Consider the following 26,860-nt stretch of genomic DNA (forward strand, 5'->3'; position numbering starts at 1 on the left):
TCTGAAATGGTGCTGAACTGTTTAACAGCACACAATAATTCTGTTAAATGTGTGTTTTCTTCCACTATTTATTCAGTCTGTGCACACACTGCATTTTAAAGCGCATTCTGCATGCTGTACGCGCTGATCTTCATGCACCATCCTTATCCCAAACACATCCCACCCTTTTCAACTAAATGTGTTTTTTCTTGCTCTCAGTTTAGTGCAAAAGTGTAATGCTGTATACATTTGCATTGCTCCCTTGTGAGAATGACACGAGTCGGCCACGGCCGGACCTAATGGTCAGGGATCCCTTTACCTTTACCTTACATGACATGTACAAATGGTTTTCCAACATTTTCTTCTTTCATTATGCTTCCACACACCCTTTATTTTTACTCAGTGCTCCCCACTTGCACCCGAGGCTACTACCACCCCCCTGGATCGTTGCAGCGCCCCACAGGGAGCAGTATCGCCTACTCTGAGAAACACTGCTGCTGGCCCTTCTTGGCTTCTGTTTCTTGGTCATACAAGAACACCAGGGGTGGACTTTTCGATGATAAACTGACAGGCTGACCAAATCAACCAGAAACATGCATATCCAATCTGATTTAACTTCCATTTTTATTCGCACATCTGGAGGGAAATACTCCTTTTAACTTAGAGGGCACGCCTTTCGGAAGACAATAAAATAAATGCGGCAACGGCGTAAGCATGCAGAGATTTTCATTCAGTAACGCTGGCATCAACTGTGGGCACGATCCAATCCTGATACTGGGCAGCATGGGCGCTCATACCTGCATGCTAGGCACTTTACACCAAACCATCCAAGGTTAGTGGACTAACGTCGAACAAATTAAGGCCAGGGATCTGGGGAGTGGGGCGGAAGAATCTGGCTGTACTGACCAATAGTGGGTCCAGATGCCTTGATCAGTTATCAGTTTGCACCTGTCTGGGGCTAGTGAGACCAGATGTCCCGCTGCAGGGATTTTCCCTAGTGTGCTGTGGTGGAGGGTGTCTTCATGGTGCCCAGGGCATGTGGGCATGGCCCAACCCTTGCTGCCGACGTAATGCCCAATGTTCAGTTTGGTTTACTGGAAGCTACCTCTCTGCATTCATCATTGCCTACACACTGAAATCACACCCCAACTTTTTGCCAATGCAGTTGGTTTTCTCAATGCTGCTTCCCTGCACTCCGCAAGTGAGCTCATTTTTTGAGATCCGGTGGCAGGCGACGGACAGACCATTTCCCCCTGCTAAGTCTTCTCGTTCATATTATTAGCTTTGCCACGAATCAAGGGGAATGTTCTTACATTAATCCTAAACTACTCCATGCCACTTTGAAGCAGCTGCAGCCAGCGGCAGTTGCAGCTCTTCCTTTATAATTTCTATACAAGAATACATTACAACTTGCATATATATATCTATATGGTTTTATATAATTATTTATCCCCCCCCCTCAGGTTATGTACATTTTAAATAAGGCAGCAGGTTAAATAACAGACACAATTAGTTTTGATAGCAACATGTTCCGCAGCATGAATTAATCGATGGACCCCGTCAGCTTTCTAGGATTGTCTCTGGAAGGAGAGTTCAAGTCAGTCTCGGACAGACCCACACTCCGAAGGCAGCCCTTCTGACCTTCTCCACTCCGCAAGGCGCTTTTTGAACCATTTCTGGGGAAACAAAAGAGACATGGCAGGATGAAAACAGAGAAACTGAGCTGGCACAATAAATGTAGATATAGCATATAGTAATTTCACTGAGGGTGAGCTGCTGGGAGTGCAGGGTGCACAGGAAGAAGAATGCAGAATCAGGTATGGTCTAGTTCAAGGTTTCCCAAACTTCTTCAACTACAGTTCCCATCATCCTTAGCTATGAGGACCAGTGGTCAGGGATGATGGGAATTGTAGTCCAAAAATATCTGGAGACCCAACTTTGGGAAACACTGGTCTAGATACACAGCAGAATGTGATGGCAGATCCGGTGTGTGTGTGTGGGGGGGGGAAATGGGGCATTGAGTGGACTGTACCACTTCCACTTCATACTGCAGGGGGTATTATATATTTTAGAATGTCCCATTTTGGGGGGGGGGGAAGGTCCTGCAGGTGAGCAAATTCACACATCAGGGAGAAAGGTTGCCACACAATCCACTTCCTGCTAGCTTTCTACATGCAGAGAGGGTCCTCATCCCAGGACAAGAGACGTTTTAAAAATATGGTCCTCCACTTGCAGCTTGAAGTGGTACAGTCCATTCTAGAACCGCAAGACTCCACCACTCCATTCCTACTTCCTTCTGCCGTAGATTAGGAGCCAAACCTAATCTACATTGCACCTGTGCCTTAAAAATTACACTTACAAATTGCAATTCTCGCTCCTCAGCAAAAGCTGTTGGGACTACAGTGTGTTAGCCAGAGAGTTTAATCCTTCCTCTCTGTGCTATTTTCCTCTTTTCTGTTATTTGCTGCAAATCGGGCTGTCAAAGGTAGAAGGGAACATTGCTCAATAGTTATAAACTTCTGTCCCGTGCAGCTGCAGGCTGTTGTTTTTGGACAATAAATATAATCAGACTAAATAGGAAGCAGTGACTTATTTAGAACATGGAGGAAACAAGACATTCTCAGGAAAGGGAAAAGAGCAGAACCGGAAAAGCAGACTAGGGGCTGCTATCTCAAAACCCATATTGTGTATACTTTAGATTTTCATACTTTTTTTAAAAAAAGATATTTATTAAAGTTTCAAAAATTATATAAAAACAAAACAAAACAACAATACAAACAAACACAAACAAAAACAAGTATAGTTTCAATCCCTTATTTTCTTGTAACTTACTTCCCCGACTTCCTCATACCTCCCCTTTCTGTATTCCAATTTCTAATTATTAATTCAGCAAATCCTCTCCCTTATTTTTCATTTAATTTTTAGCCTTTCTTTTCTTTTTACTTAAACATTACAGCTGGGAACCACATAATTTCTAAACCAACGTCATTCTAACATTCATTAATTTTGCAATGTTTCCTAAGATAGTCCTTAAATTTCTTCCAATCTTCTTCCGCTGTCTCTCTTCCCTGGTCTCGGATTCTGCCAGTCATTTCTGCCAGTCCCATATAGTCGATCACCTTCATCTGCCATTCTTCCAAGGTGGGTTAGATTTTCATACATTTTAGCCCGCAATGGTTTGGGAAAAAAACAAAATCTTGAGTTTCAGTGCTGAAAAGCCTAATTTGGGCTTCAGCTGACTGACGTAGATCTGAAATATGTGACTCAAGGGAAGGCTGTCTCACCTCGGGCCTGACTTGAGCCAGCGAGAGACCTAGAGTTTCTGCTCATCACAACGGGGATCTCATGTTTGTATCAAGTTTCCCACTCACAATCCTGGCCATCTTATTGCTTGGAATCATGACAGCGATGAAGTAACCCCAACCCCTTGTTAATGGCGGGTACCGTTGGCATTAGAAGTACGAAATTCACCTCATGGTGGGCAGGATAAACCACTAGCAACATGGCTGGAGAGGTACTGAAACCCTGTTAGGCTGTGTCACTTGATTGCTCAAAAAGTTGATGATTCATAGCTGAATGTGTGAATGGTCCCTAATGGAATGAAAACCACTGAGGGCCAGATTAAAAAGGAAAAGGGACCCCTGACCATTAGGTCCAGTCGTGACTAACTCTGGGGTTGCGGCGCTCACCTCGCTTTATTGGCCGAGGGAGCCAGCGTACAGCTTCCAGGTCATTTGGCCAGCATGACTAAGCCACTTCTGGAGAACCAGAGCAGCGCACGGAAACGCCGTTTACCTTCCTGCTGGAGTGGTACCTATTTATCTACTTGCACTTTGTGCTTTCGAACTGCTAGGTTGGCAGGAGCAGGGACCGAGCAACGGGAGCTCACCCCGTGGCGGGGATTCGAACCGCCGACCTGATTGGCAAGTCCTATGCTCTGTGGTTTAACCCACAGCGCCACCCACATCCCTATTAGATCCAGGGCCAGATTAGATCCACCTTAAAAAATAATAATAAATCACATGCCTATCTTGTTCGTTAATTGAGTTGTTGGGGTGGAAGTCTAATTTTAATTAGAGACAGGGCTGGATCTTCCCGCCGAACCTGCTCTTCCTTCTTTTGATCCATCACTACAAACACATCATGCTGGGAGGAAAAGCACAATCGGGGAAGTAAGGAGAAGCCTTTTCTATTTATTGTGATTCAGCAACCATGGCTGGCCTTGTCACCCACCCACCCACCCCCATTCACCACTTCTAGTTTGGCCCTGAGGTAATGTGAGGTGGGGACACAGAGGCCCTGTCTGTGGTTCTGCTGACCAGTTCACATTTCCAAGTCACCCACTTGCTGTTGCAAACGTTGAGAAAGACAAACATCTTTCTTGGGAGAAAATAATAGAATTGTAGAGTTGGGAGGGACCCTGAGGATCATCTAGGTAAAGGTAAAGGGTAAAGGGACACCTGACCGTTAGGTCCAGTCGCGGACGACTCTGGGGTTGCGGTGCTCATCTCGCTTTACTGGCCAAGGGAGCCGGCGTACAACTTCCGGGTCATGTAGCCAGCATGACTAAGCCGCTTCTGGCGAACCAGAGCAGCGCACGGAAACGCCGTTTACCTGTCCGCCAGAGTGGTACCTATTTATCTACTTGCACTTTGACGTGCTTTCGAGCTGCTAGGTTGGCAGGAGCAGGGACCGAATAATGGGAGCTCACCCCGTCGCGGGGATTCGAACCACTGACCTTCTGATCCGCAAGCCCTTAGGCTCTGTGGTTTAACCCACAGCGCCACCCGCATCCCTGAGGATCATCTAGTCCAGAGCTTTTCAAACTTTTCATGTTGGTGACACACTTTTTGGACACATATCATTTCATGACACATTAATTCAGTTTTAATAGCAAACTGGAGGTTAAACTAACCCCTGGAAGCATTCACACAAAACACCTACACGCTGCAACCGACACGCTAATGTGTCACCACACACAGTTTGGAAAACTTTGATTTAGTCCAACCCCCTGCAATGCATGAATATACAGCTGTCCCATTTTTAATGGGTCTTTTTTTGATGTGTGATGTTTTATTATGTGTTTATATGTGTTGGAAGCTTCCTGCCAGAGTGGCTGGGGCAACCCAGCCAGAATGGGCAAGGTATAAATAATAAAATTATTGTGATGATGATGATGATGATTATATGGAGATCAAACCTGCAACCTTCGCGTTATCAGCACCACACTCTAACCAACTGAGCTATCTCCAGCCAGCGGGACGCTGTGGTTAGGAAGACACTTTGAAAGCACTGAGACCAAGGGAGAGGCTATGGTCCCTACAGGCCTGGATCCTGGGGTCAGAGCTGGCCTTTGCGTTCTGCGGCTCAGTCACTCACCAGAGTCTCTTCCTCAGACAGTCCTGCCTCAGCAGCGATGAGGCAAAGGGTAGCTGGGTCCGGGTGCTTGTTGACTTTGTTGAAGTTATATTCCAGAATCTCTATCTGTTCCTCTGTGGGGCTGGTTGCCGTTTCAGAGGACATCTTCTCTTGGAACAAGTTTGCCTGCAACAGTGAGCTGTGGAGAAAAGCATAGTTAATCACTCGATCACCCTCTTTGCTGCAACTGAAACAATTTTTGGGGGGACAATTTTTGGGGGGGATGCTGCCTTACTGACTTCTACTGTTGGTCCATCTAGTTCGCATTTGTCTACACTAGTGTTCTTCAATCTTTGGCCCCCCCAGACTTTGTTGGACTACAACTACCATCATCCTTGATCATTGGCTAAGATGTCTGAGGATGATGGGAGATGTAGTCCAACAACACCTGGGGACCCAATATTGGAGAGCACTGGTCTACACTGACTGCCAGTGATTCTTCATGGGTTCAGATATGAGTCTTGCCTGCCAATGCCAGACAGGGAATCTGGGACCTTCTAGATGCCAAGCAGACGGTCTACCGCTGAGCTAAGACCCTTCTCAAAAATTGTCCAATCTTGCCATTCATCATTTAAATGTGAAATGCCAAATTTATAATCTGCATGTACGATCCCCCTTCGTAAAATCCAAAGCACAGGTGCTTCACCGTTGATGGCAACTTCAGCTCGTTTGTGGTGAAACTATCAACTGAGAAACAAGTAGCTCTGAAGGTTGGATTCTGCTCACAATTCGCAAGACCGTTTTATTTGGCATTTCCCACTTCGTGTTTAGAATGAATGAAGAGATCAAACTCCTTGCTGAGATGACCTGGGCAGGCCAATCCGATGGTTTCTGCTCATAGCCGTCAACGTTTCCCTTTCTTTAAGGGAAATTCCCTTATACCGAATAGGATTCCTCGCAAGAAAAGGGAAAAGTTGACAGCTATGCTTCTGCCACACCAGCCGCTGCAAGCTGCAGTTTAAGTCACCATCCTCTGTACACCTTGACAGCAAAATACAAAGCACGGGAGGAGTTGTGGTGTTGATGCAGTGCAGCCACACCGACAACTATTCCTGCAGAATCTCTGGAAGTTCCTTCAAGTCACTCGCCACCCACACAACATGCCCAATGCATAGCGCAAAGCAACATGTGGCAACGACCAGACATCACCATGACGTCAATGCACCCATGGGCCTGCTCCTTCATATATTGTGTGCATTTGTGCAGAGAGACGTCTCGCGAGCCCACGCACAAGCTCTTGGACATCCCGTTCTGTCCCTGTCAAGGTCACCCACTTTTTGGGATGGTGCTAAAGCAAGACGGAATACCCAGAATTGGCTGTTCTGTTTATAAATAGCGTGTTGGTTTTATGCATCTGAAACCGAACCCATTTCCTCATTTCTCAAAAAAAAGACTCTCCTGAATTAGGAATGGGTAACTCAGTAAATAATTCAGCAGACAAGGAAAGAATTATATTGTCAGGGTTGCTGTGGCTCATGATTCCCTAATGGACTGCAATTTCTCCTGCTTGGTGGCGGGTGTGGTTTTCCCCCCATTTTAGAAATTTAAATGTGTAGTACTTAACTGCATATTATTCACAAGAACTTTCAACACCGTCTTTAAAAAAGAAAAAAGAAAGAGCAGAAGTACAGCCTCAGCAGGGGGAAATTTGAGAGCTGAGAAGCAGCTCCAAAAGTTTTGGGGGGTGATGTTTAACCTACAGCTTTGCCACCCACAAATCACCTTCCTAGCTGCTGTTCAGAACTGACATTTGACCTTATTTTGACTTCAACAACTGGAAGGGGGAAAAAATCACTGGAGGTAATTGGGAGTGGAGAATCTAGCAGGCAAGCTTTGGCCTTTCACATAGGACTTCTTCCAGAGTTGTAGCTATGGGGTGGGGTGGGGGTCTAGCCAGGGTTTTTGCCCCAGGTGAAGCCTCCAGAGGGGTGTCATTAAGGCTGTGTGTGTGTGTGAGAGAGAGTGAGTGAATGTGCATGGGGGCACCAAATTGGGTCTTTGACCTGTCTGAAATAAAGCCTACTTTTCCCACTGCTTCTTCAGGGATGACTACCAGGGATGACTGAAATCTATACCATGCATTTGAAGCACATCCAGCACACATTTAAAACACATAACTTCCCACAGAGAATCATGAGAACTCTGGTTTCCCCCTCACAGAGCTACAATTCCGGCATCCTTAACAAGCCACAGTTCCCAGGATTCCTTGGGAGACGCCGTGTGCTTTAAATGTATGTTGGATGTGCTTTAAACATATGGTTAGATCTGCCCACAGAAATACACAAATTCACGGAGGAAAAATGGGATCTGTGACTCCAGGATCAGAGGCAGCATGTCGTTCTTGCCTGCCTAGAACATCTTTAGAGTTCTGGTTTACTCAGTCCCTAGTACCATTTTTCAATATCAAACTGCTCTGTTCTGGCATTATTTGGAAACACAGTAAAATGGCTAAAATGTGGTAAAACTAGTACTGGCTCTCACTCATCCTCCCCAGGCTTTTCAGCTGTTCCCTTCCACCTTCAGAGGTTTCAACCACAACCCTTGAAAGTTTTGAAAAAAATCAGGAAAGCAATTTTGTGGATGTTGATGCAGACTCTGATATCAGCATTTCAGAAGCAGCAAAACTGCGATGCAGAATGGCAAAGAAACTTCATCAAGGTTAACAGAGAAGCACAAGCCACAGAAGGAAATTGATTACATCTCCTGTCTCCAAATCTACCTAAACCACCGGACGTGATGCTCTTTGGCAATATTTAAGCTTCCGTAGAGAGATACAAAAATACCACCAAGATATCCTTTGTATCCTTTGAAAGTGATTTTTTTTTTACCATTATATGACTTTGATGCTGTTGATGGATCTTCTTTGAAGTAAACACAACAAAGAGCCTTGAAGATGAATGAACTGTTGCACAAACTTTGGTGGACTAATGTCCATTTCATCAGATGCGTGAAGGTTAATCCTGAGCATGCATGTACACAAAACACATGTTCAGAAGCAGTGGCGTAGCGTGGGGGGTGCAGGGGGGCCCGGCCTCACCGGGCGCAACATCTGGGGGTTAGGGTTAGGGGGCGCAAATCCACGGGTTAGGGGGCGTAAATTACTTGCCTTGCCCCGGGTGCTGACAACCCACACTACGCCACTGTTCAGAAGGCACTGGAATCCCAAAAGTACAGACAGTCAGCTCTTTCGGACGTCCTCCTTATTGCATATTAATCAGGATTTGCACTCACAATGGAATTGGGGCAATCATCCGTGATCCTGCTTTTAATATTATTTGCACCTGCAAAAGTTTTGGGGAGCTCATACCGCTTCATTTCCATTCAGTGCATATTGTGCACCTTTATTCAAAATCCTATAGCTTTTCATGCCACGAATATCTGTGCGTCTCACTTCTTTTTTGCACCACAGGCCTTCCAGATAGCAATAATGTGGTAACAATGGAGAAGCATGTGTATAAAAGAGGGTGCAGAGAAAGGATTCCAGGGAGATGGGAAATGCTACAGCCCAAGTCCTGCCCAGTGGCGTAGCGTGGGTTGTCAGCACCCGGGGCAAGGCAAGTATTTGCGCCCCCTAACCCGGGGCAAGGCAAGTAATTTGCGCTCCCTAACCCCTAACCTGCCGCTGCTGCCAGCTTCTTCTTGCTGCTGCCTGGTCTGGTCTGGTGTGGTTCTCTCCCGAGCTCAGCGCTGCTCTGGGCGGCCGCTGCACTGTCCCTCCCCCAGATAGTCCCTTGCTGTCTCTCCACACCGCACGCCTGGCACCCACCCCCTCCACAGTGGGCGGCGACCTGGCGGCTCGGATCGGATTCACACAGCCAGCACTGCAGTGATAGAGAGTGAGTGAGCCAGGTAGGGGCAGAGAGCGGTGCGGCTGGCCCCCCTGCACCCCCCACGCTACGCCACTGGTCCTGCCCATGTACTGATGTTGCCCATCCTGCTAGTTGAACAAAAGGGATAAAGGAGCAAAGTATCAGACTGTAAAAGGGATGGCAAAAACTGATAGTGATAAAACCAGCAATACTTGCACAATAATCCTCCTGACTTGAAACAAAACAAAACAAATGTACCACAAATGCACTATGGACAGGTACTATATATTGCAGAATACACCTGCGATAAACATCAGTCTGGAGAGGCCCAATGATTGTTACCTTATTAACCGTGATGGTTCACAAAAGAGCCTTTTGTAACAGATAGTGCAGACAACCCGATAAGCCAACTAACACAAGTAATTTAGTGATAGAAATCCACTGGGCAGTGACTGTTCCTTGAAGCGACTTGCCTAATTCACTCCCCTGGAGAGCCAGTGTGGCCTAATGGTTAGAGCGTTGGACTCAAACCTGGGAGAGAAGGGTTTGAATCTCCACTCAGCCATGAAACTCACTGGGTGTCCTTGGACCAGTCGCAATCTCGTAGCCTAACCTACTTCACAGGGTTCCTGTGAGGATGAAATGGGGAGGAGGAGAACAACCATGTACACCACCTCGGGGTCCCTGGGAGATAAAGGTGGTGTATTAATTAGTGAATTAATATTTAATTGTAATTAGTTAATTAAATACCCTGAACATGGCAGCTCCCATCCTGCTGATTCTCCCAGGTTTAAAAGTGAACTGGGGATTGAAATCAGGGATTTAAAGTAAGGTAAAAAAAGGGTAAAGGACCCCTGGATGGTTAAGTCCAGTCAAATGCGACTACGGGGTTGCAGCGCTCATCTCGCTTTCAGGCCAAGGGAGCCACCGTTTGTCCACAGACAGCTTTCCAGGTCGTGTGGCCAGCATGACTAAACCGCTTCTGGTGCAACGGGACACTGACGGAAACCAGAGCGCGCTGAGATGCCATTTACCTTCCCGCCAGAGCGGTACCTATTTATTTAGTTGCACTGGTGTGCTTTCAAACTGCTAGGTTGGCAGGAGCCAGGACAGAGCAATGGGAGTTCACCCCGTTGTGGGGATTCGAACCGCCGACCTTCTGATTGGCAAGCCCAAGAGGCTCAGTGGTTTAGACCACAGCACCACCCACGTCCCATTTTTAAAGTGCAGCATGGTTGGGTGGGTTGGAGAAGATGACTTACTTTTTTACCTGAAACTGATGGTTCCTGCAGAGTTTCGTTCTCCCCTTCTTAAAGAATGCAAACCGAAACAAAACAAAATGCACAGTCAGCTGATCTGTGCTCATGGGGAAAGACTGAAGTTGCTCCTCATATCCAAATTCAAGTCCTTGTGGGTGTGGACTACTCTGGTCTAATGTGGAGCGGAGGAAATTGGATAATGCTAACTATTGCTCCAAGGTGGACCAGCCCTGTGTTTCTAGGGTTGAAGACTTAATCCTGCACACGAGCAGATTGGCACATTCAGTTTGGCTGGCAGCAAAAGCTCATGTCAGTAAATTGTGACACCCCCACCACAACGCGTTCCATAAATAGAACCTGCAAGAACCAATTCGGAAGTCAATGAAGGAAACAACTCTGTAGGCAGGAAGCCTATTGAAAGAGGAATATCTTAGACATCCTTCATGCTACTAAGGGGTTTACGCTTAAACTGCAGGTTGGTTTTTTTTTATGAAGATGGCATCATCTGTGTGGGTCTGATAATTATCAGGAGCATAGTAGGAGTTGGTAGGGAAATTTAACCCTTTCCTCCCCATCTTGTGGTCCCAAGGGGCTGCCCTCCTCTGAGCTGCTACTTGCATTAAGACGAAACCCCCCCATTAATCCCTTCTGGGGATTTTCAAAGCAAATACCAGCTTCAGAAGAGGGATCTTCCTCAGGTCTGCGGCAGGATTAATGTTCCAGCCCATGCCTGCTGCAGTCCAGATAATTATTAGCACCACAGCTGATGCTATTTGCATTTTTTTTAAAGCCACACACAACTGCACCTTACATGCAAAGAGCTACTTAATGCCTAATTTTGTTTTCCCCTCAAGCCGTAAGCTACCGTGCTGACAGAGTGCTTAGCAAACTCGCATTTTAAAATATGAAATCCGTGTTTTGCCTAACAAATGCGAACGGGAATGTTGAGGACTGTAGGAAACACATGCAAGCTTGGTGATGCTCCCTTCATTTCTGTCTGAACAACCTTTACTGAAATACAGCTTTATATAACTCCTGCATTCGCCCCAACGATCATTAGCTACCTGCTAACAGCAACTGGCTGACCTGGCACTTCTAAGGATGGAGCATTAGAGCACACTGGGCTCATTCACCAAAGGTTGTTTTGGGATTGTTCTGTCCCCAATTTGAATAGAAACTTAATCCCGGACCAGTCTGTCTTCCAGGAAGCACAGCTTTGTTGCTCTCTCTTCCCTGCCCTTGTCGACACTGGGCTCACTCAGCAACGCTTTGGCAGCTCTTGGGTCCCGAGGAGAGAATAGCTGAGCTCAGCCCCCCTGCTAAAAGCTCGAGTAGGCCAAGGTTGGCTCTGCATATTAATTCACCGAGCGGTGCCAGCAAAGAGCCGTGGCAATGTGTCAAGTGCCACAGTGTCTTCTTCCAGTGAAACCAAATCAGCAAGAATAGGTTGGAGAGTTAGGGCTCTTCTGGACAATTCTGTTTATCGTGCACTCATGATTATTTCATACCCCCCAACTGCCCCAATTAAATCGGGACATCCTGGTTTGGGGCGTCATGCTCCCGGCACGGTGCACAAAAACACGCAAAGTCGTGAATCATGTGACTCGCACGGGAGCGGGGCCGGGAAGACACGAGTCCTGGTTTGGGGCATCAACATGTTGGAGGGGGTGCTATTAGTGCTCATGATAGTATTATTGGGGCGGTTATACATGATCGCACTTTCAAAGTCCGTTTGAACATCCTGAGTCATTTCCAACCCAAGAGTTCAGTGCACCATCATTTATTGGTCATTTATTGGTTTTTAATGGTCTTACATTGGCTTGTGTGTGGTCTATTGCCTTGCTGTATTTTTAGGGAAAGTGTGGTCTGTAAACATTTAACTAAATAATTTATACGGATCTTTTTATTGACTTTGTTGACATTTTGAGCACTGCATACTGCCTTGTTGCGTTTTTAGAAAAAGTGTGAGCTATACATATTTTAAATAAATACATAAATAAATTTATAATAGCTGAAGGGGGTGAAACTAATATAGAGATTTATGTGGCGTTTCAATTGGCGGGGTGTGGGGGTTATGGTCTGGCTGACTCCTCTCTCTTTATTTTTATTTAATTTCTTGCATTTCTATACTACCCAATAACCAAAGTTTCTGGAATGTTTAAACTAAAAATATTTAAATCATGATGCACAATGCACAGGACATCTGAGATAGAGCACAGTATAGAGTCAAAACGTACAACAGAAGAGACAGCTGTGCAAATGATCTCAAATGCACTTTCTGAAAGGCCTGAAAGGACAATACAAAAGGGCTTCACCTGGCGCTGACAATACTACAATGTGGGCCTTAGGAGAGCCTCCCTGGAGATGGTATTCCACAACTGAGGACCACCCCAGAAAATGCCCTATTCCCATTAGTCATCTGTCACCCCTCATTTCATAGGTATAGCTGGAGAAGGGCCTCAGAAGATGACCTTACGGTCCAGAAAGGTGTGGATGCGCGTATCCTCCAGGTCGCTTGGCCTCAAGCCACTTCTAGCTTTAAAAGTGAACATGAGAATTTTGAACTGTCTCCTGGAAACAGACTGGTAGCCAGTTCTGACAGCATAGTGCCAGCATAATCTATATTGGCCAGTCCCAGTGAACAACGTGGTGGCGCTGTTTTGGACAAACACGGGTTCCTGTGCCCTTTTGAAAGGCAGCTCCATGTAGTGGCCTAACATGGATTGCCAGGGCCCAGGGGCGTGCGGTTGGGTGTGGGAGATGGACAGAGTACACATGCGTATTCAGCTGCCTAGCAGCGCCCACGTCACCCAAGACGAAATGTTGGCAGGTATGATGGAGTCATGAGACCCCAGAGCCAGGGAGATAAGTAACTATACAACCTTCAGAAGACATCTGAAGGCAGCCCTGTATAGGGAAGGGTTTTTTTTAATGTTTGATGTTTTATTATGTTTTTATGCATGTTGGAAGTTGCCCAGAGTGGCTGGGCAACCCAGACAGATGGGCGGGGTATAAATAGTAAAATTATTGTCATTATTATTATGGAATAAAGGTAAAGGGACCCCTGACCATTAGGTCCAGTCGTGACTAACTCTGGGGTTGCGGTGCTCATCTCGCTTTATTGGCCGAGGGAGCTGGCATACAGCTTCCGGGTCATGTGGCCAGGATGACTAAGCTGCTTCTGGCGAACCAGAGCAGTGCACGGAAACGCCGTTTGCCTTCCCGTCGGAGTGGTACCTATTTATCTACTTGCATTTTGATGTACTTTCGAACTGCTAGGTTGGCAGGAGCTGAGACCAAGCAACAGGAGCTCACCCTGTCGCGGGGATTCGAACTGCCGACCTTCTGGGCTGGGCTCTGTGGTTTAACCCAAAGCGCCACCCGCGTCCCGATATTATGGAATAGGACATACCTATTTTTATCAGAGAAATGTTGAAGGGTATGGTGCATGTGTGTGCACCAACTCCAACACACACACACACACCAGCTGGATTTTTAGTCTGGCTGTGCATCTTCCACAGCTGGCTGCTGGCCCAAACAGTAAAATTCTGGTCAGGCCAGTAAAATCCCTAAGCAAGTGGCACTTCTTAATTGGCAGTTGAGTTGCCAACACAGCATGAGCTAGCCCTGATCTTAGCAGGAGGCCATTCCCATCAGGCCTGGGTTGTTTTCAATGTAAGTCCTACTCAGACCAGACCCACTGAAGTTAATAGATAAGGCTTTCTTAGCTCCATCATTTTCAGTAGCTAAACTCTGAGTATAGGTGAGCTGGAGACAGTCATCTGAGGGCAGAGAGCAACTAATGCTTTGAGACGTTGCTCAGGTGATACCTTGGCAAACGTGTCTCCATCCCATGTATCCTAAGATATTGCAGGGGTGGAGGCTGCAAGAAGGTTGGAAAAGTGGGAGGAAGGGAGATCTGGCCACTGGGATGTCTGCCAAACCTCTTCTGCAAATGCCATTGCCTGTGGTTGTCCACCCCTCTCTCCAGGTGGATCACGTCCATGTTTGGAGTCTAGTTGGGGTAGATGTTTGAAGGAAGATAACTGTCCATCTGGTTAAAGCTATGGTTTTCCAAGGAATGATGTATGGAAGTGAGAGCTGAACCATAAAGAAGGCTGATCACCGAAGAATTGATGCTTTTGAATTATGGTGCTGGAGGAGACTCTTGAGAGTCCCATGGACTGCAAGAAGATCAAACCTATCCATTCTGAAGGAAATCAGCCCTGAGTGCTCACTGGAAGGACAGATCCTGAAGCTGAGGCTCCAATACTTTGGCCACCTCATGAGAAGAGAAGACTCCCTGGAAAAGACCCTGATGTTGGGAAAGATGGAGGGCACAAGGAGAAGGGGACGACAGAGGACGAGATGGTTGGACAGTGTTCTCGAAGCTACCAGCATGAGTTTGACCAAACTGCGGGAGGCAGTGGAAGACAGGAGTGCCTGGTGTGCTCTGGTCCATGGGGTCATGAAGAGTCGGACACGACTAAACGACTAAACAACAACAAGCTGCAGCAGTGGAGAACTGGCCTGTAGGGAAATGTTGAAGCAGCCTTCTCTTGCCCATTGTGTCAGTCCTTCAACTGCACCCTCAACCTCCATGTTAGCATTACCCCCCAAAAAGGTAGTGAAACAAAGGGGTTTAACTTTCCACCAACATCCACATCTGTCCTGAGCCACAATAGTACTACGAACAAGGGAATGGATTGATGTTACAGGTACACATGTCAGAAGCACACAACTCTTTTTGAAAAAAGGTGGTTCTCTGACCCCACTTGATAATGTTGCAATGACAAGCTAGCACCAAGCAACCACAACAAATGCTCTTCCAAAACACTCTTTGGTTTGTGTGTGTGTGCTTTTTTTGAAATTTAATCTTAACAATCTTCAGCAGGAGGCCTTCGAACCTTGCCAAGAACCTTGCCCCACCCCAACTGAAAGGTGAAAAAGCTTCCGGGAGCGTTAATATGACAGAGACTGGCACTTCAGAAACTGGGCACCTGATGCATTCAGCTGAGTCCTCAAATGTCACCCTGGCCACCTGCCTCAGTGACCTGTCCCTGGAATTATTTTTGCTGAGGAACCTAGGGAACAGGTGCAAGAGCATCAAACAAATATTGCTTATCAAACAGCTTGTTTGAATAGCAGGTATTTGGCTGGCGGTTGTCTTCCAAGAACAAACAGCAGGCTTCTCATTCCGCTGGAAAGAGAAACCACTCTGTTAACATGCTCTTTTCTTCCTAGCTCTGTCATAATCTGACAAGTGTACACCTGAATAATGCATGCTTCTGGAGCCCTGCAGTGCTCAACACAGCCTTTCAATGGTCCCTGGATCATGCTGAAAGCCATTGCTCAAGTTGCTATTCTTAGCCTCTGTTTATTTCTCACTCCTTCCATCCTCCTCAGAACAAACTGTTGGCAAGCGCTATCCTCATGGAAAGGGCCATAGGCTATCTTTATAGGGAAGCACATACATTCCATGGTTTTTCTACCAAACTCTGGTTTTCTCAGTTTGCTGAGCTTACAAGGGACCACAGCAGAATGACCAAGGCGAACAGGGGCTGCGTATACCCCGTGCATTTAAAGCACATGGTTTCTCCCAAAGAATTATGGGAAGTGTAGTTTCCCCGCTCACAGAGCTTCAACTCTCAGCAGCCTTAACAAACTACAGTTCCCAGGATTCTCTGGAGGACCTCATGCACTTTTGATGTGCTTTAAATGTATGGCATGTATACAACCTGGAGTTTGGGAAACGATAACAAAACTCGACAGACACAAAGCATTATTTCACACATGATTTTTCTTTATACAATATGACTGCCTCTCGAGGATTTTGCATAGTTTGTTGACTTTTGATGGCTGGTGGTTACTAGCTGGTAAAATTTTCATCCATTAAAAAAATTAGAATCTCGTCAGTTGGAGAAAACAAGTCTGACTTTCGCGGCTGATTTGAAAGAAGCCGCTTTGCGGATACGAAGGGGAAACTTTTGCCTTTGAAGACATGTCAAACACAAAAAAATCCTCATTGCCTGCTTCCCTGGCTGAGCTGGTACATTGTAAAGGAGCAGTTTCCTACATAAGGTACCATAAATGTCCAATTAGTGATGTATGGAAGTGAGAGCTGGACCATAAAGAAGGCAGATCGCCGAAGAATTGATGCTTTTGAATTATGGTGCTGGAGGAGACTCTTGAGAGTCCCATGGACTGCAAGAAGATCAAACCTCTCCATTCTTAAGGAAATCAGCCCTGAGTGCTCACTGGAAGGACAGATCGTGAAGCTGAGGCTCCAATACTTTGGCCACCTCATGAGAAGAGAAGACTCCCTGGAAAAGACCCTGATGCTGGGAAAGATGGAGGGCACAAGGAGAAGGGGATGACAGAGGACAAGATGGTTGGATAGTGTCTTCGAAGCTACAGACATGGGTCTGGCCAAACTGCGGGAGGCAGTGGAAGACAGGAGTGCCTGGCGTGCTCTGGTCCATGGGGTCACAAAGAGTCGGACACGACTAAACGACTAAACAACAACAAATGTCCAATGCACTTTTGCACAAGGCAAGATCGTGAAGCCGAAGCGAATACTTGCAAATATTTGGAGTCTGGTACACATGTGGGAAGTTACACTTTCAATTCAGCATTCAAATTGCCTTTTTGAAATGTAACATTTGCCTCTCCAAATCTGAGTACTTTGGACTTGTCGGCATCGTTTGGGTGTTCTGTCGCTGTCACATCATAAAACACTGTTTCACACCAACTGTCTAACGCTGTTAGATGCTAAAACCAACAACATGTCAAGAGGTACCATAGAAACATTAAGGTAATCTTTATCAAGGCAACATGCTCATATCAGTACACCTTTGAAAATGTCCACAAAAGGGAGCTGGCCATCACCTCTCCCCCACCTCTTTTATTTGATCCTTTTGACTCTTCCTTCCCTATACCATCAAAATGTAGATTGTAGATGCATCTTTCTTTTTCCTCTTCTGCTGTTGCTCTGCGAGTGTGGCAGTGCTTTATAAAACAGCATCCAAAAAACCTACACGCAGCAGCAGCAGCAAAGATGCAGGAAGAATGCAGCATGTAGTTTGGAAGCAAATGACATTCCTCGCCTCCTGGATCTTCTTTCCTAAAGCTGCCCCGACTTCCTTGCAAATTCCTGACCCCTTTTTGCCTTCCATCAGAGAAGAAGCATCAACGAATCATTCACTTCAGCCTGGGCTCTCAGGTCAGATCAAGGCGTTCTGCTCAGTTTTGCACTTACCTGGGGGAAGGACCGGATCTTCTTTAAGCAGCCGAGATCCTCCAAGAATGTTTAAGTACCTGTGCAGGCGGTAACCTCAAACAGCTCCTTTCTGCATGTGTGTGTGTGTGTGTGTGTGTGTGTGTGTGAATGAATGAGAGAAGGAGCGTGTGACAGGCAGGTGTGTGTGTGTGTTTGTGTGTGTGTGTGTGTGACTTGAAAAACCTGCACCACAGGCAGACTGAAACTCAACAGCAGCTGCCTTAGCTGTTCAGCCGCTCTCGCTGCTGCAATTCAGGTTTGGCAGTCAGCTTGCTTATGCAGGAGTGTGTGTGTGTGTGTGTGTGTGTGTGTGTCCTCTCCAAATATATCTGCTAAACTCTTCTGGGTTGCAATTCCACCCCCCCTCTTCCCATATAACAAAAGCAGGATTCCTTAGGCGCAGACGAAAGCAGGAGCGAGAACTGAAGGGTGCGGGTTCTTGGCTTGTTTCTGCGGAGTGCGGCGGGTCATGGAGTGGAAGGGAAAGATGCTGCAGCCGGTCCAAGCGCCCTCGCCCCCTCCGAGGAAGTCGTTTTCATGAGTTCTGCTGGACTTCTGCCACTGCGAGTGTCATCCTGCCAGTTGCCTAATTAACCTCAAGTTGTTTCCCTTTGGGGGATGGAATGTATGTATAGACCAAACAGAAAAGGGAGGCAGGTCTCTGTTGCAACTTCCAGCTCCTCCACAAAAGCCGTGCGCTCAGTTTGGTGTGGGCACACCCTGGCATCTGAGCAGGGCACACCGGAACAGAGAGAGAGAGAGAGAGAGAGAGAGAGAGAGAGAGAGAGAGAGAGAGAGAGAATATGCTGTGTGCATGTGCCCAGCGCATGAATGCCGTCACATGTTGCGCAGGGGGAAACATGTGCGAGGATGACTTACCTGCTTGGTACTCGGGAAATGTAGCTACATGTGGGAGGAAAGCACCACTCCCTCCACATCGCCATGGAAGAGGCATGAAGCTGTACCCCAGAGTGTTAAATTCAATCTTGTCCAAATTTCCATTTCCCTTTTTATGTCTTCCCAATTTTTTTTATACTTATCTTCAAACAAATTTATATTTTTCATTGTTATTTGAATTCCTAAATATTTCACTTTAGGGAGCTGTGCTGAGAGGGAGCCCAGCATGGAGGGCTGCAGAAGGCTGAGAAGGGGGCTGGGAGGAACATTGCAGACACACACTATAGCCAGCGGTCAGCAAACTTTTTCAGCAGGGGGCCGGGTCCAGTGGCGTAGCGTGGGGGGTGCAGGGGGGGCCAGCCGCACTGGGCGCAACATCTGGGGGTTAGGGGACGCAAATCCACGGGTTAGGGAGTGCAAATTACTTGCCTTGCCCCGGGTGCTGACAACCCACGCTACACCACTGGCCGGGTCCACTGTCCCTCAGACCTTGCAGGAGCCAGGACTATATTTTGGGGAAAAAATAAAACGAATGAATTCCTATGCCCCACAAATAACCCAGAGATGCATTTTAAATAAAAGCACACAGTCTACTCATGTAAAAACATGCTGATTCCCGGACCGTCCGTGGGCTGGATTTAGAAGGAGATTGGGCCTGATCAGGCCCCCGGGCCTTAGTTTGCCTACCCATGCACTATACCTGTAAAGCACAGTTAATGTCAAGCTTGCAGGTTCGATCCCTGCATGGGACATTTTCCTGCATTGCAGGGGGTTGGACTAGATGACCGGCAGGGTCCCTTCCAACTCTACAGTGCTATGATTCTATGAAAGCATACCCCCCTGCTCAAAGGATTATGGGTACTGTAGTTTGCCCCTCACAGAGTAATCATTCCCAGAAACCCTTAACAAACTATAGTGCCCAGAATTCTTTTGGGGGGGGGGGGGAAACATGCTTCGAGTGTGCTTTAAAGGTAACAGAATGCTTTTCAAAGAGCCATTGAAATCTGGACCTGGGAATCTGGAAAATTAATCTATTTACTCCCGATTATATTTCCGGTAAGGGACGTGGGTGCCGCTGTGGGTTAAACCACAGAGCCTAGGGCGTGCTGATGAGAAGGTTGGCGGTTCGAAACCCCATGAAAGGGTGAGCTCCCGTTGCTCGGTCCCTGCTCCTGCCAACCTAGCAGTTCCAAAGCACGTCAAAGTGCAAGTAGATAAATAGGTACCACTCCGGCGGGAAGGTAAACGGCGTTTCCGGGCGCTGCTCTGGTTTGCCAGAAGCAGCTTACTCATGCTGGCCATATGACCCGGAAGCTGTACGCCAGCTCCCTCGACCAGTAAAGCGAGATGAGCGCCGCAACCCCAGAGTCGGCCACAACTGGACCCAATGGTCAGGGGTCCCTTTACCTTCACGTTATATTTTCAGTAGGGTCATAGGAAGGTGCCTTATGCCATCTCTACCTCACAATCACTTACTGGTAGCATCTGTCCAGGATTCCAGATCCAAATCTTCCCCCATTTGCACCCAGAGATGGGATTGAACCTAAGACCTTTCATAGGCAATGTATGTGCCTCTCTGCCACTGAACTACAGCCCAGTTAAGGTTGGGCTGAATATTTATAATGGGCAGATCCATGGATCACTGTCAATGGCACAAAGTCCCTAATGCCCTTGTGTAAGTGAACAATGTTCTCAGTTCACCCTGAGGCTCTCCAGCAGTGATAAGGACACTATGCGCCCCTTCCTCCTCAGTTCTGCAGAAGTGAGAGTCACACCAACCCACATTCACCAGTTTGGGAAGCAGCTGCCCTCTGCCTTGCCTTCTCTGCCTTCCCAGTTAAGCTGCATCATGGGCCATAGTGAGCAGAGGGTGCCATCACCACTGCAGGCAGGCCTGAAGAGGAACTCAAGAGGCTTCAGGAGGAAGCAAGCATGCAGAAGCTGTCATCACCGTGAGTCAAGCTGCAAGGGCTGTTGCACCCAGTCACCCTCATGGATGACTTACGCCATGGAATGGATGTGCAACTCCGTTGACCCTCCTAGACCTCTCAGCAGCTTTCATTGTCATCATCCTTGGCATCCTTTTGGGTCGACTGGCTGGTTTAGGGCTTGAGGGCATGACCTTATGGTGGTTGGGAAAGGCAGAGTACCATGGATGCAGAGAAATGGTGGGAGCAACCAGCTGGGGAACCACCAAGAGAAGGAGGCTCAGAGCCCAGGGATTGGTGGTGGTGGTGGTGGTGGGAGCAACAGTGAGTGGCCAGAGGGAGAAGACGAGGAAGAGTTGGTGTTGGAAGCTGAGGAGGTAGCAAGGTTTAGTGAGCTGGGAGAGTCTATGGCAGAGAGAAGTCCAGACTCAGGACAGAAGATGAAGCAGAAGAGCAGGGAAAGGGAGGCCAAGAGGCAGAGATGAGCCAGACTAGTGTAGAGTCACAAGTTCCCCTCCTCTCCACTTTTGACTCCCAGAAGCAGAAGAGGGCTGAAATAGCCTGAGCAAAGGCAAACTGCTTGAAGACATAGGCTCTGATTGCTTGGGAAAAGGAGGAAGGGACATAGATAGCTGTGGAGAGGCAGGGGCTTTCAGTCTTGCCAACTGATTTCATGGGGCAAGACCACCAGGAATGAGCTGCTGTCATAGGAGTCAACTCGTAGGAACCATGGGGTCTTCGTCCGTCCCCCCACAAGCTATAGCAATGGATCCAGATGTAGCCCCTAGCTATGTAAAGGGCAACCAAAGCAGTTTCTGTGCCTAAACCCTGATTGAAATGGATCTAGGTCAGTTTTCTCCAAAAGCATCAGGATATTATCCGCAACAGAGATGTTTTAAATTTAATTTTTTAAATTAAATTTATTTTTTTTTAAATTTAAATTTATTATTTCTACCCTGCCCATCTGGCTGGGTCTCCCCAGCCACTCTGGGCAGCTTCCAAAAGAAGGTTTAAAATACATTAAAACATCAGTTATTAAAGACTTCCCTAAACGGGGCCGCCTTCAGATGTCTTAAATTTAGATGTCTTAAATGTAGCAAATAAATGTTTGCTACACTCCCCTACTGACACAGCTGGTTTGATCAAATGTAGCATTTTAATCCTGAACCTTGTCTGTCTGTTTTTGGGATCAACACCCTGGCCACTTTTGCATTTGCTCAAGAAGCGAAGTTGAGGAAGCTTGTCTGAAAGTCAGGAGATGCTATTAAGTTCAGTTGTGCATGCGTTAAAATATTTAGTTTAAGAATGGTTTAGGGCAGCTGTGCCCAACCTGGTGCCCTCCACATGCTTGGGACAGCAACTCCCATCAGACTTATAGTTCAAAGAGATCAGGTGGTCCTAGGATGGGGGAGGCGGGTTTAAGATACAGGAAGACTTTTGCTCTTTGTGCAGAGTTCTGTTGGATGAGGTTTTCTCTGGCCTTTCTGTGCTGTAGTTCAAGATTCTTATAAACGCCCACTTAGTCTCTCCAAGTAGTGTGAAAAACAGCAATTTGGGTGGACGTTCTACAGATACGAAACAAAAATCCTCCTGTCAAGGCATAGCTCAGATTTGCCGTTGCAGCTGATCTGGGGCCAGCTGCGGTGCTATTTTAGCCGGTCCCTGGCAGCCAAATGGATTCAGGGTCTTTTAGCAGCAAGAGAAAAAGTGTGCAGTGAATGTCAGGGAAATGCTAAAGTCTCTTTTCCCAGCCTCCCCATATTCCTTCCCGATTGAGATCTGACCCTTGGGAACGAAGCGATTTGGAGACGGATTTAACAGGCTGGACTAGACTTGCATCTGGTTTTGATTACTGCACATTTCACGTGGTCCCAAGAATTGTGTCACTGCTGGGCAATGTTTTGCAGCAGAATTTCCAGGGAACTGTACCTGGGAGCAGAGACCTGAGGCAGGGGCTTGCGTCTTCTTGATAGGGAAAGGAAACAAGCTAATCTCACTTCTGTTTCTAGGGTTCCTTACAGAAGCATCTTTCATTCTGTCCCCCTCGTTAAGACCCTAATATGCAATGCTAGCTTTCTCCATGCCTAAGGAGAGTGCATTTTTAAAGTCTGGGCTGTTAGAAAATTCTACATAGCTCAGTAATGTAAAAAGAGAGTTAATGCCAGAAATGTCTTGCATTCATCTGTTTCCTTGCAAAGGGGCTTGCTTTATGGGTCTGCAAAAGACCTTAAGAATCACCAGTGCTTTTTTCTGGTGGGGAAACTCACTACAAAGTTAGTTAGTTAGTTAGTTAGTTAGTTAGTTAGTTAGTTTATTGCAGGCCCAATCGTAGTGCCACCCCTACCCCTAAAGGTAAAGGGACCCCTGACCATTAGGTCCAGTCGTGACCGACTCTGGGGTTGCGGCACTCATCTCGCTTTATTGGCTGAGGGAGCCAGCATACAGCTTCCGGGTCATGTGGCCAGCAGGACTAAGCCACTTCTGGTGAACCAGACGTTTACCTTCCCGCCAGAGTGGTACCTATTTATCTACTTGCACTTTGAGGTGCTTTCGAACTGCTAGGTTGGCAGGAGCTGGGACCGAGCAACGGGAGCTCACCCCGTCGCGGGGATTCGAACCGCCAGCCTTCTGATCGGCAAGTCCTAGGCTCTGTGGTTTAACCCACAGTGCCACCCCCACCCCTGGCAGTGGCTAAATGTGAGTAATAAATTCAAGCAGACAATGACCTGGCTTAGAAATGGCCACAACTTTATTGATTACAGATACAGGTGAATTTTTGGCTCGGGCTCTGGATGTATATCCATTCCAACCCCCCCTCACAAAAAAATAAATTATTTAATTACTTTTTTAAAAAACAACAACAACAACCACCCTGAGAATCACCTTTATGAATGAGAGAGTTCCAATGGGACTGCAAGGCACAAACAGGACACAAATGTAATGACCCCCCCCCCAAGCTGTAGTTTGTTCCCTGAGCTATACTGCCCCTGTACATGGAGGTTCCATTTAGCTAATTTGGCTAAAAGCTGCAGAAGTTTTCTGTTCTCCACAAATTTAAATGCTTTGTTGAATGCAAGCATCTACTCTATATGACAGACAGGGGTGCCGTCCTTCTAAGTATTGCATTTGGCAAGCCGCTGATGACGGGGGCATGTGCCTCCATGACTTGGTAGGGAACATGGGTGCAGTCCCAAGGCGAAATTCGAACCCCATGACTCCCATTTAGAAAGAAATAATAAACAACTGAGGCAAAGTCTCCTCCCTGTACTGACATTTTATGGCGAAGCTACCCAATTGCTACAAGAAGCATCGCAACGCAGGCAAGGGTGCCTGAGGTAAGATCTGTTCCTATGGTTTAATTCCGTGGAAAGGAAATTCAAATGATCCAGGTGTTTTCGTTTGGCTGCTTTTGACTTTTAAAGGGGAGGGTGGGAGCCCTCAATCCTGGAGGCCAAATGTGCTTCTCCAGGCCTCGATCTGGCCCTCAGCACTCTTTCCAGGCCATATCCCACACTGGCTCTGCTCCAAATATTTTGGTCTGGCCGAAATGTGTCCTGGAAATGTGCTAAGGCCTCTTGCTTCTCTGGCTGGATGATGGAGAGGGTCTGGATTTATGTTGCGAGTGCGGAGAACCTTCCGATTTCTGCATGGCAGGAATAGGGCTTCCTGTATGTAGTCTGAAATATACTCGGAGTCAAGAGTGGATTTCATGCTCTTTATTCAGCTCATAGTGGCAAGGAGGAATGGAAGTTCTCCCAGAATGTCTGCTTTATATACATTATTTACACAACGGGCCCCACGTGATTGGCTAATTCCAGGATTCTCCTGTAGGCCAATCAGGTTCTGGATTCACTTCCATCTGGAGCTGGATTGGGTGGCTCCTGCGGACCAATCAGGCTGCTGCATTCTGAATCCTATTGTTCTAGGACCAATCAGACTGCTGAATTCTAAATCCTATTGTTCTAGGACCAATCAGGCTGCTGCATTCTGAATCCTATTGTTCTAGGACCAATCAGACTGCTGAATTCTGAATCCTATTGTTCTAGGACCAATCAGATTGCTGCATTTTGGATCCTATTCAACTCAGTACATAACACCCACCTTCTCTCCGTGCTCACTTCCACCACCCACACCACACCTCCCACCACCATGACAGTGGTGGCGGCTTTGGTGGCAGCAGAGAGGGGTTGACAAGAGCGTTGCGCCCACCCGCCACCTCCGGTCCAGCAGTGAAATGCCTCCCCCACGCACAAAGGTTCTGCTCCACGAAGGTTCCGCTGCTATGTAATAACCTGCAGTTTCCTAAGAGTATATATTTGAAGTAGATAATTCGATGAGCAAATTAAATGAATCTGGATATGCCGAAGATAATTAAAGAAGAAATTTAAGGAACCACAGAAAGAGGGGGAAGGAAGTCAAAACTTTGAAATGTTAAATTGATGGTAAAACTAATGAAATGTATAAACTTGAAAAGTATAAATAAAATAAAAACTTTTTAAAAAAAAGTTTCTGCTGCCAGTTGCAAGGAGTGGCTCCTTCTCCTCCCATCTCAGAGCTGGAGAGGGAAAACGGGACATTCCTGGATGAAATCAGAAGCCAGGATTGCTTCTGTAATTCCGTGAACGCCTCGGGGAATTAGGGATGCTTGGAGGGTATGCCTTAGCCCTTTTCCACAATTGCCTCTGGCCTTGAACTCCGCTAGCATCCTGCAGCCTTTGGAAGATGATCTGGGAGGGAATGTAGGCCATAATCCACAGCCAGCTTAGCCAACGGTCAATGGCAAAATGGGAGTTGTAGTCCAACGACATCTGAGGACCAAATTTGAAGATCATTGCTCTAGATCCATCTACCATACCTCTTTGTTCCACGCAAACCTATTAGAGTTTTCTTCTTTAAAACCTCAGTGACCAGTCTTTTAGGTGCATTGGTAGGAACAAAGTAGGTAGCTGCCAGGAAACAGTAAGAGAATTAAAGGCAAATAAGAAGAGAAGAGGAGTCTGGATTTGATATCCCGCTTTATCACTACCTGAAGGAATCTCCCATAACAAACACTCTGTGAGGTGAGTGGGGCTGAGAGAATTCAAAGCCCAAGGTCACCCAGCAGCTGCATGTGGAGGAGCGGAGACGCGAACCTGGTTCCCCAGATTACGAGACTACCGCTCTTAACCACTACACCACACTGGCATTGAAGGACCTGTAATATGCCCCTTCAGCATCAGCCTTGGGCCTGCCATGGCAGTGGAGGTTGGCAGGTGCCCTGACTAGGGTTGGGCAAAATCTGGTTTTCAACACCGCAATTTAACACATTGTTATATTAAGGGACACGGGTGGCACTGTGGGTTAAACCACAGAGCCTAGGATTTGCTGATCAGAAGGTCAGCGGTTCAAATCCCCGCAACGGGGTGAGCTCCCGTTGCTCGGTCCCTGCTCCTGCCAACTTAGCAGTTCGAAAGCACATCAAAGTGCAAGTAGATAAATAGGTACCACTCCAGCGGGAAGGTAAACGGCATTTCCATGCGCTGCTCTGGTTCGCCAGAAGCTGCTTTATCATGCTGGCCACATGACCGGAAGCTGTCTGAGGACAAACACTGGCTCCCTCGGTCTATAGAGTGAGATGAGCGCACAACCCCAGAGTCAGTTATGACTGGACCTGATGGTCTGGGGTACCTTTACTTTACTTACACATTGTGATATACTGTTAGGTCACAACAGTGCTTTTATCTAAAAAATGTTTAGGGGTACTCTCATTTTGACGATTCACCATGCTAGAGAAGAAACTAAAAATGTTAAAAATTTTAGTTTCTTCTCCCGTTAGAGTTACAAAATGTTTAGGGGTATGCGTACCCCTGCATCCCCCCAGAAAAAACACAGTGGACCATGATGTCTGAAATAAGGATGGATCTATGTCGACGCATTGGCTGGCTTCACGGTTTTCCTTGCATCGTGATTTTTGCCAGCGCCCGCTCTTGTGATTCGCTGCCTTCTGAATGAGGCAGGGGGATGTTGAGACAGCAGAGTAAATAGGGGCTGCAGGAATCAAGAAAAGCATTGGCTAGCTTAATGGTTTTCCCCATGTTGTGATTTTTGCATAGCACACACCCACACACCCACAAACATCATGTTTTGTGGTATATTGCCAGGTCGAAAATTATGGAACTGATATCACAATATAGACTTCAAACCGGTTTGGACAATATATAGATGTATTGTCCTGACCACATATATCCTGCTACCCACCTTGTCATGATGATGATAATAATAATAATAATAATAATAATAATAATAATAATA

The 26,860-nt window shown here is 46.8% G+C and overlaps 1 protein-coding gene across 2 annotated transcripts; it reads right to left on the reverse strand.

Annotated features, from left to right (window-relative positions):
• Positions 1-584: 584 nt before the first annotated feature.
• HOPX (HOP homeobox) lies at positions 585-18,419 on the reverse strand. 2 transcript variants are annotated; one of them, XM_081894985.1, is made up of 4 exons: positions 17,724-18,419; positions 10,477-10,515; positions 5,359-5,536; positions 585-1,655 (listed from the first exon to the last, which is right to left on the reverse strand). In XM_081894985.1, the coding sequence occupies exons 3-4, from the start codon at positions 5,500-5,502 to the stop codon at positions 1,578-1,580; spliced, it is 222 nt and encodes a 73-aa protein (XP_081751111.1). In that variant the 5' UTR covers positions 5,503-5,536; positions 10,477-10,515; positions 17,724-18,419; the 3' UTR covers positions 585-1,577. The 2 variants fall into 2 exon arrangements, with proteins under 2 accessions (XP_081751111.1, XP_081751110.1); XM_081894984.1 differs by having other exon boundaries at positions 10,469-10,515; positions 17,724-18,417.
• Positions 18,420-26,860: the final 8,441 nt, after the last annotated feature.

This window comes from Podarcis melisellensis (assembly GCF_964234715.1).
Source record: "Podarcis melisellensis genome assembly, chromosome: 17".
Classification (NCBI taxonomy): domain Eukaryota; kingdom Metazoa; phylum Chordata; class Lepidosauria; order Squamata; family Lacertidae; genus Podarcis; species Podarcis melisellensis.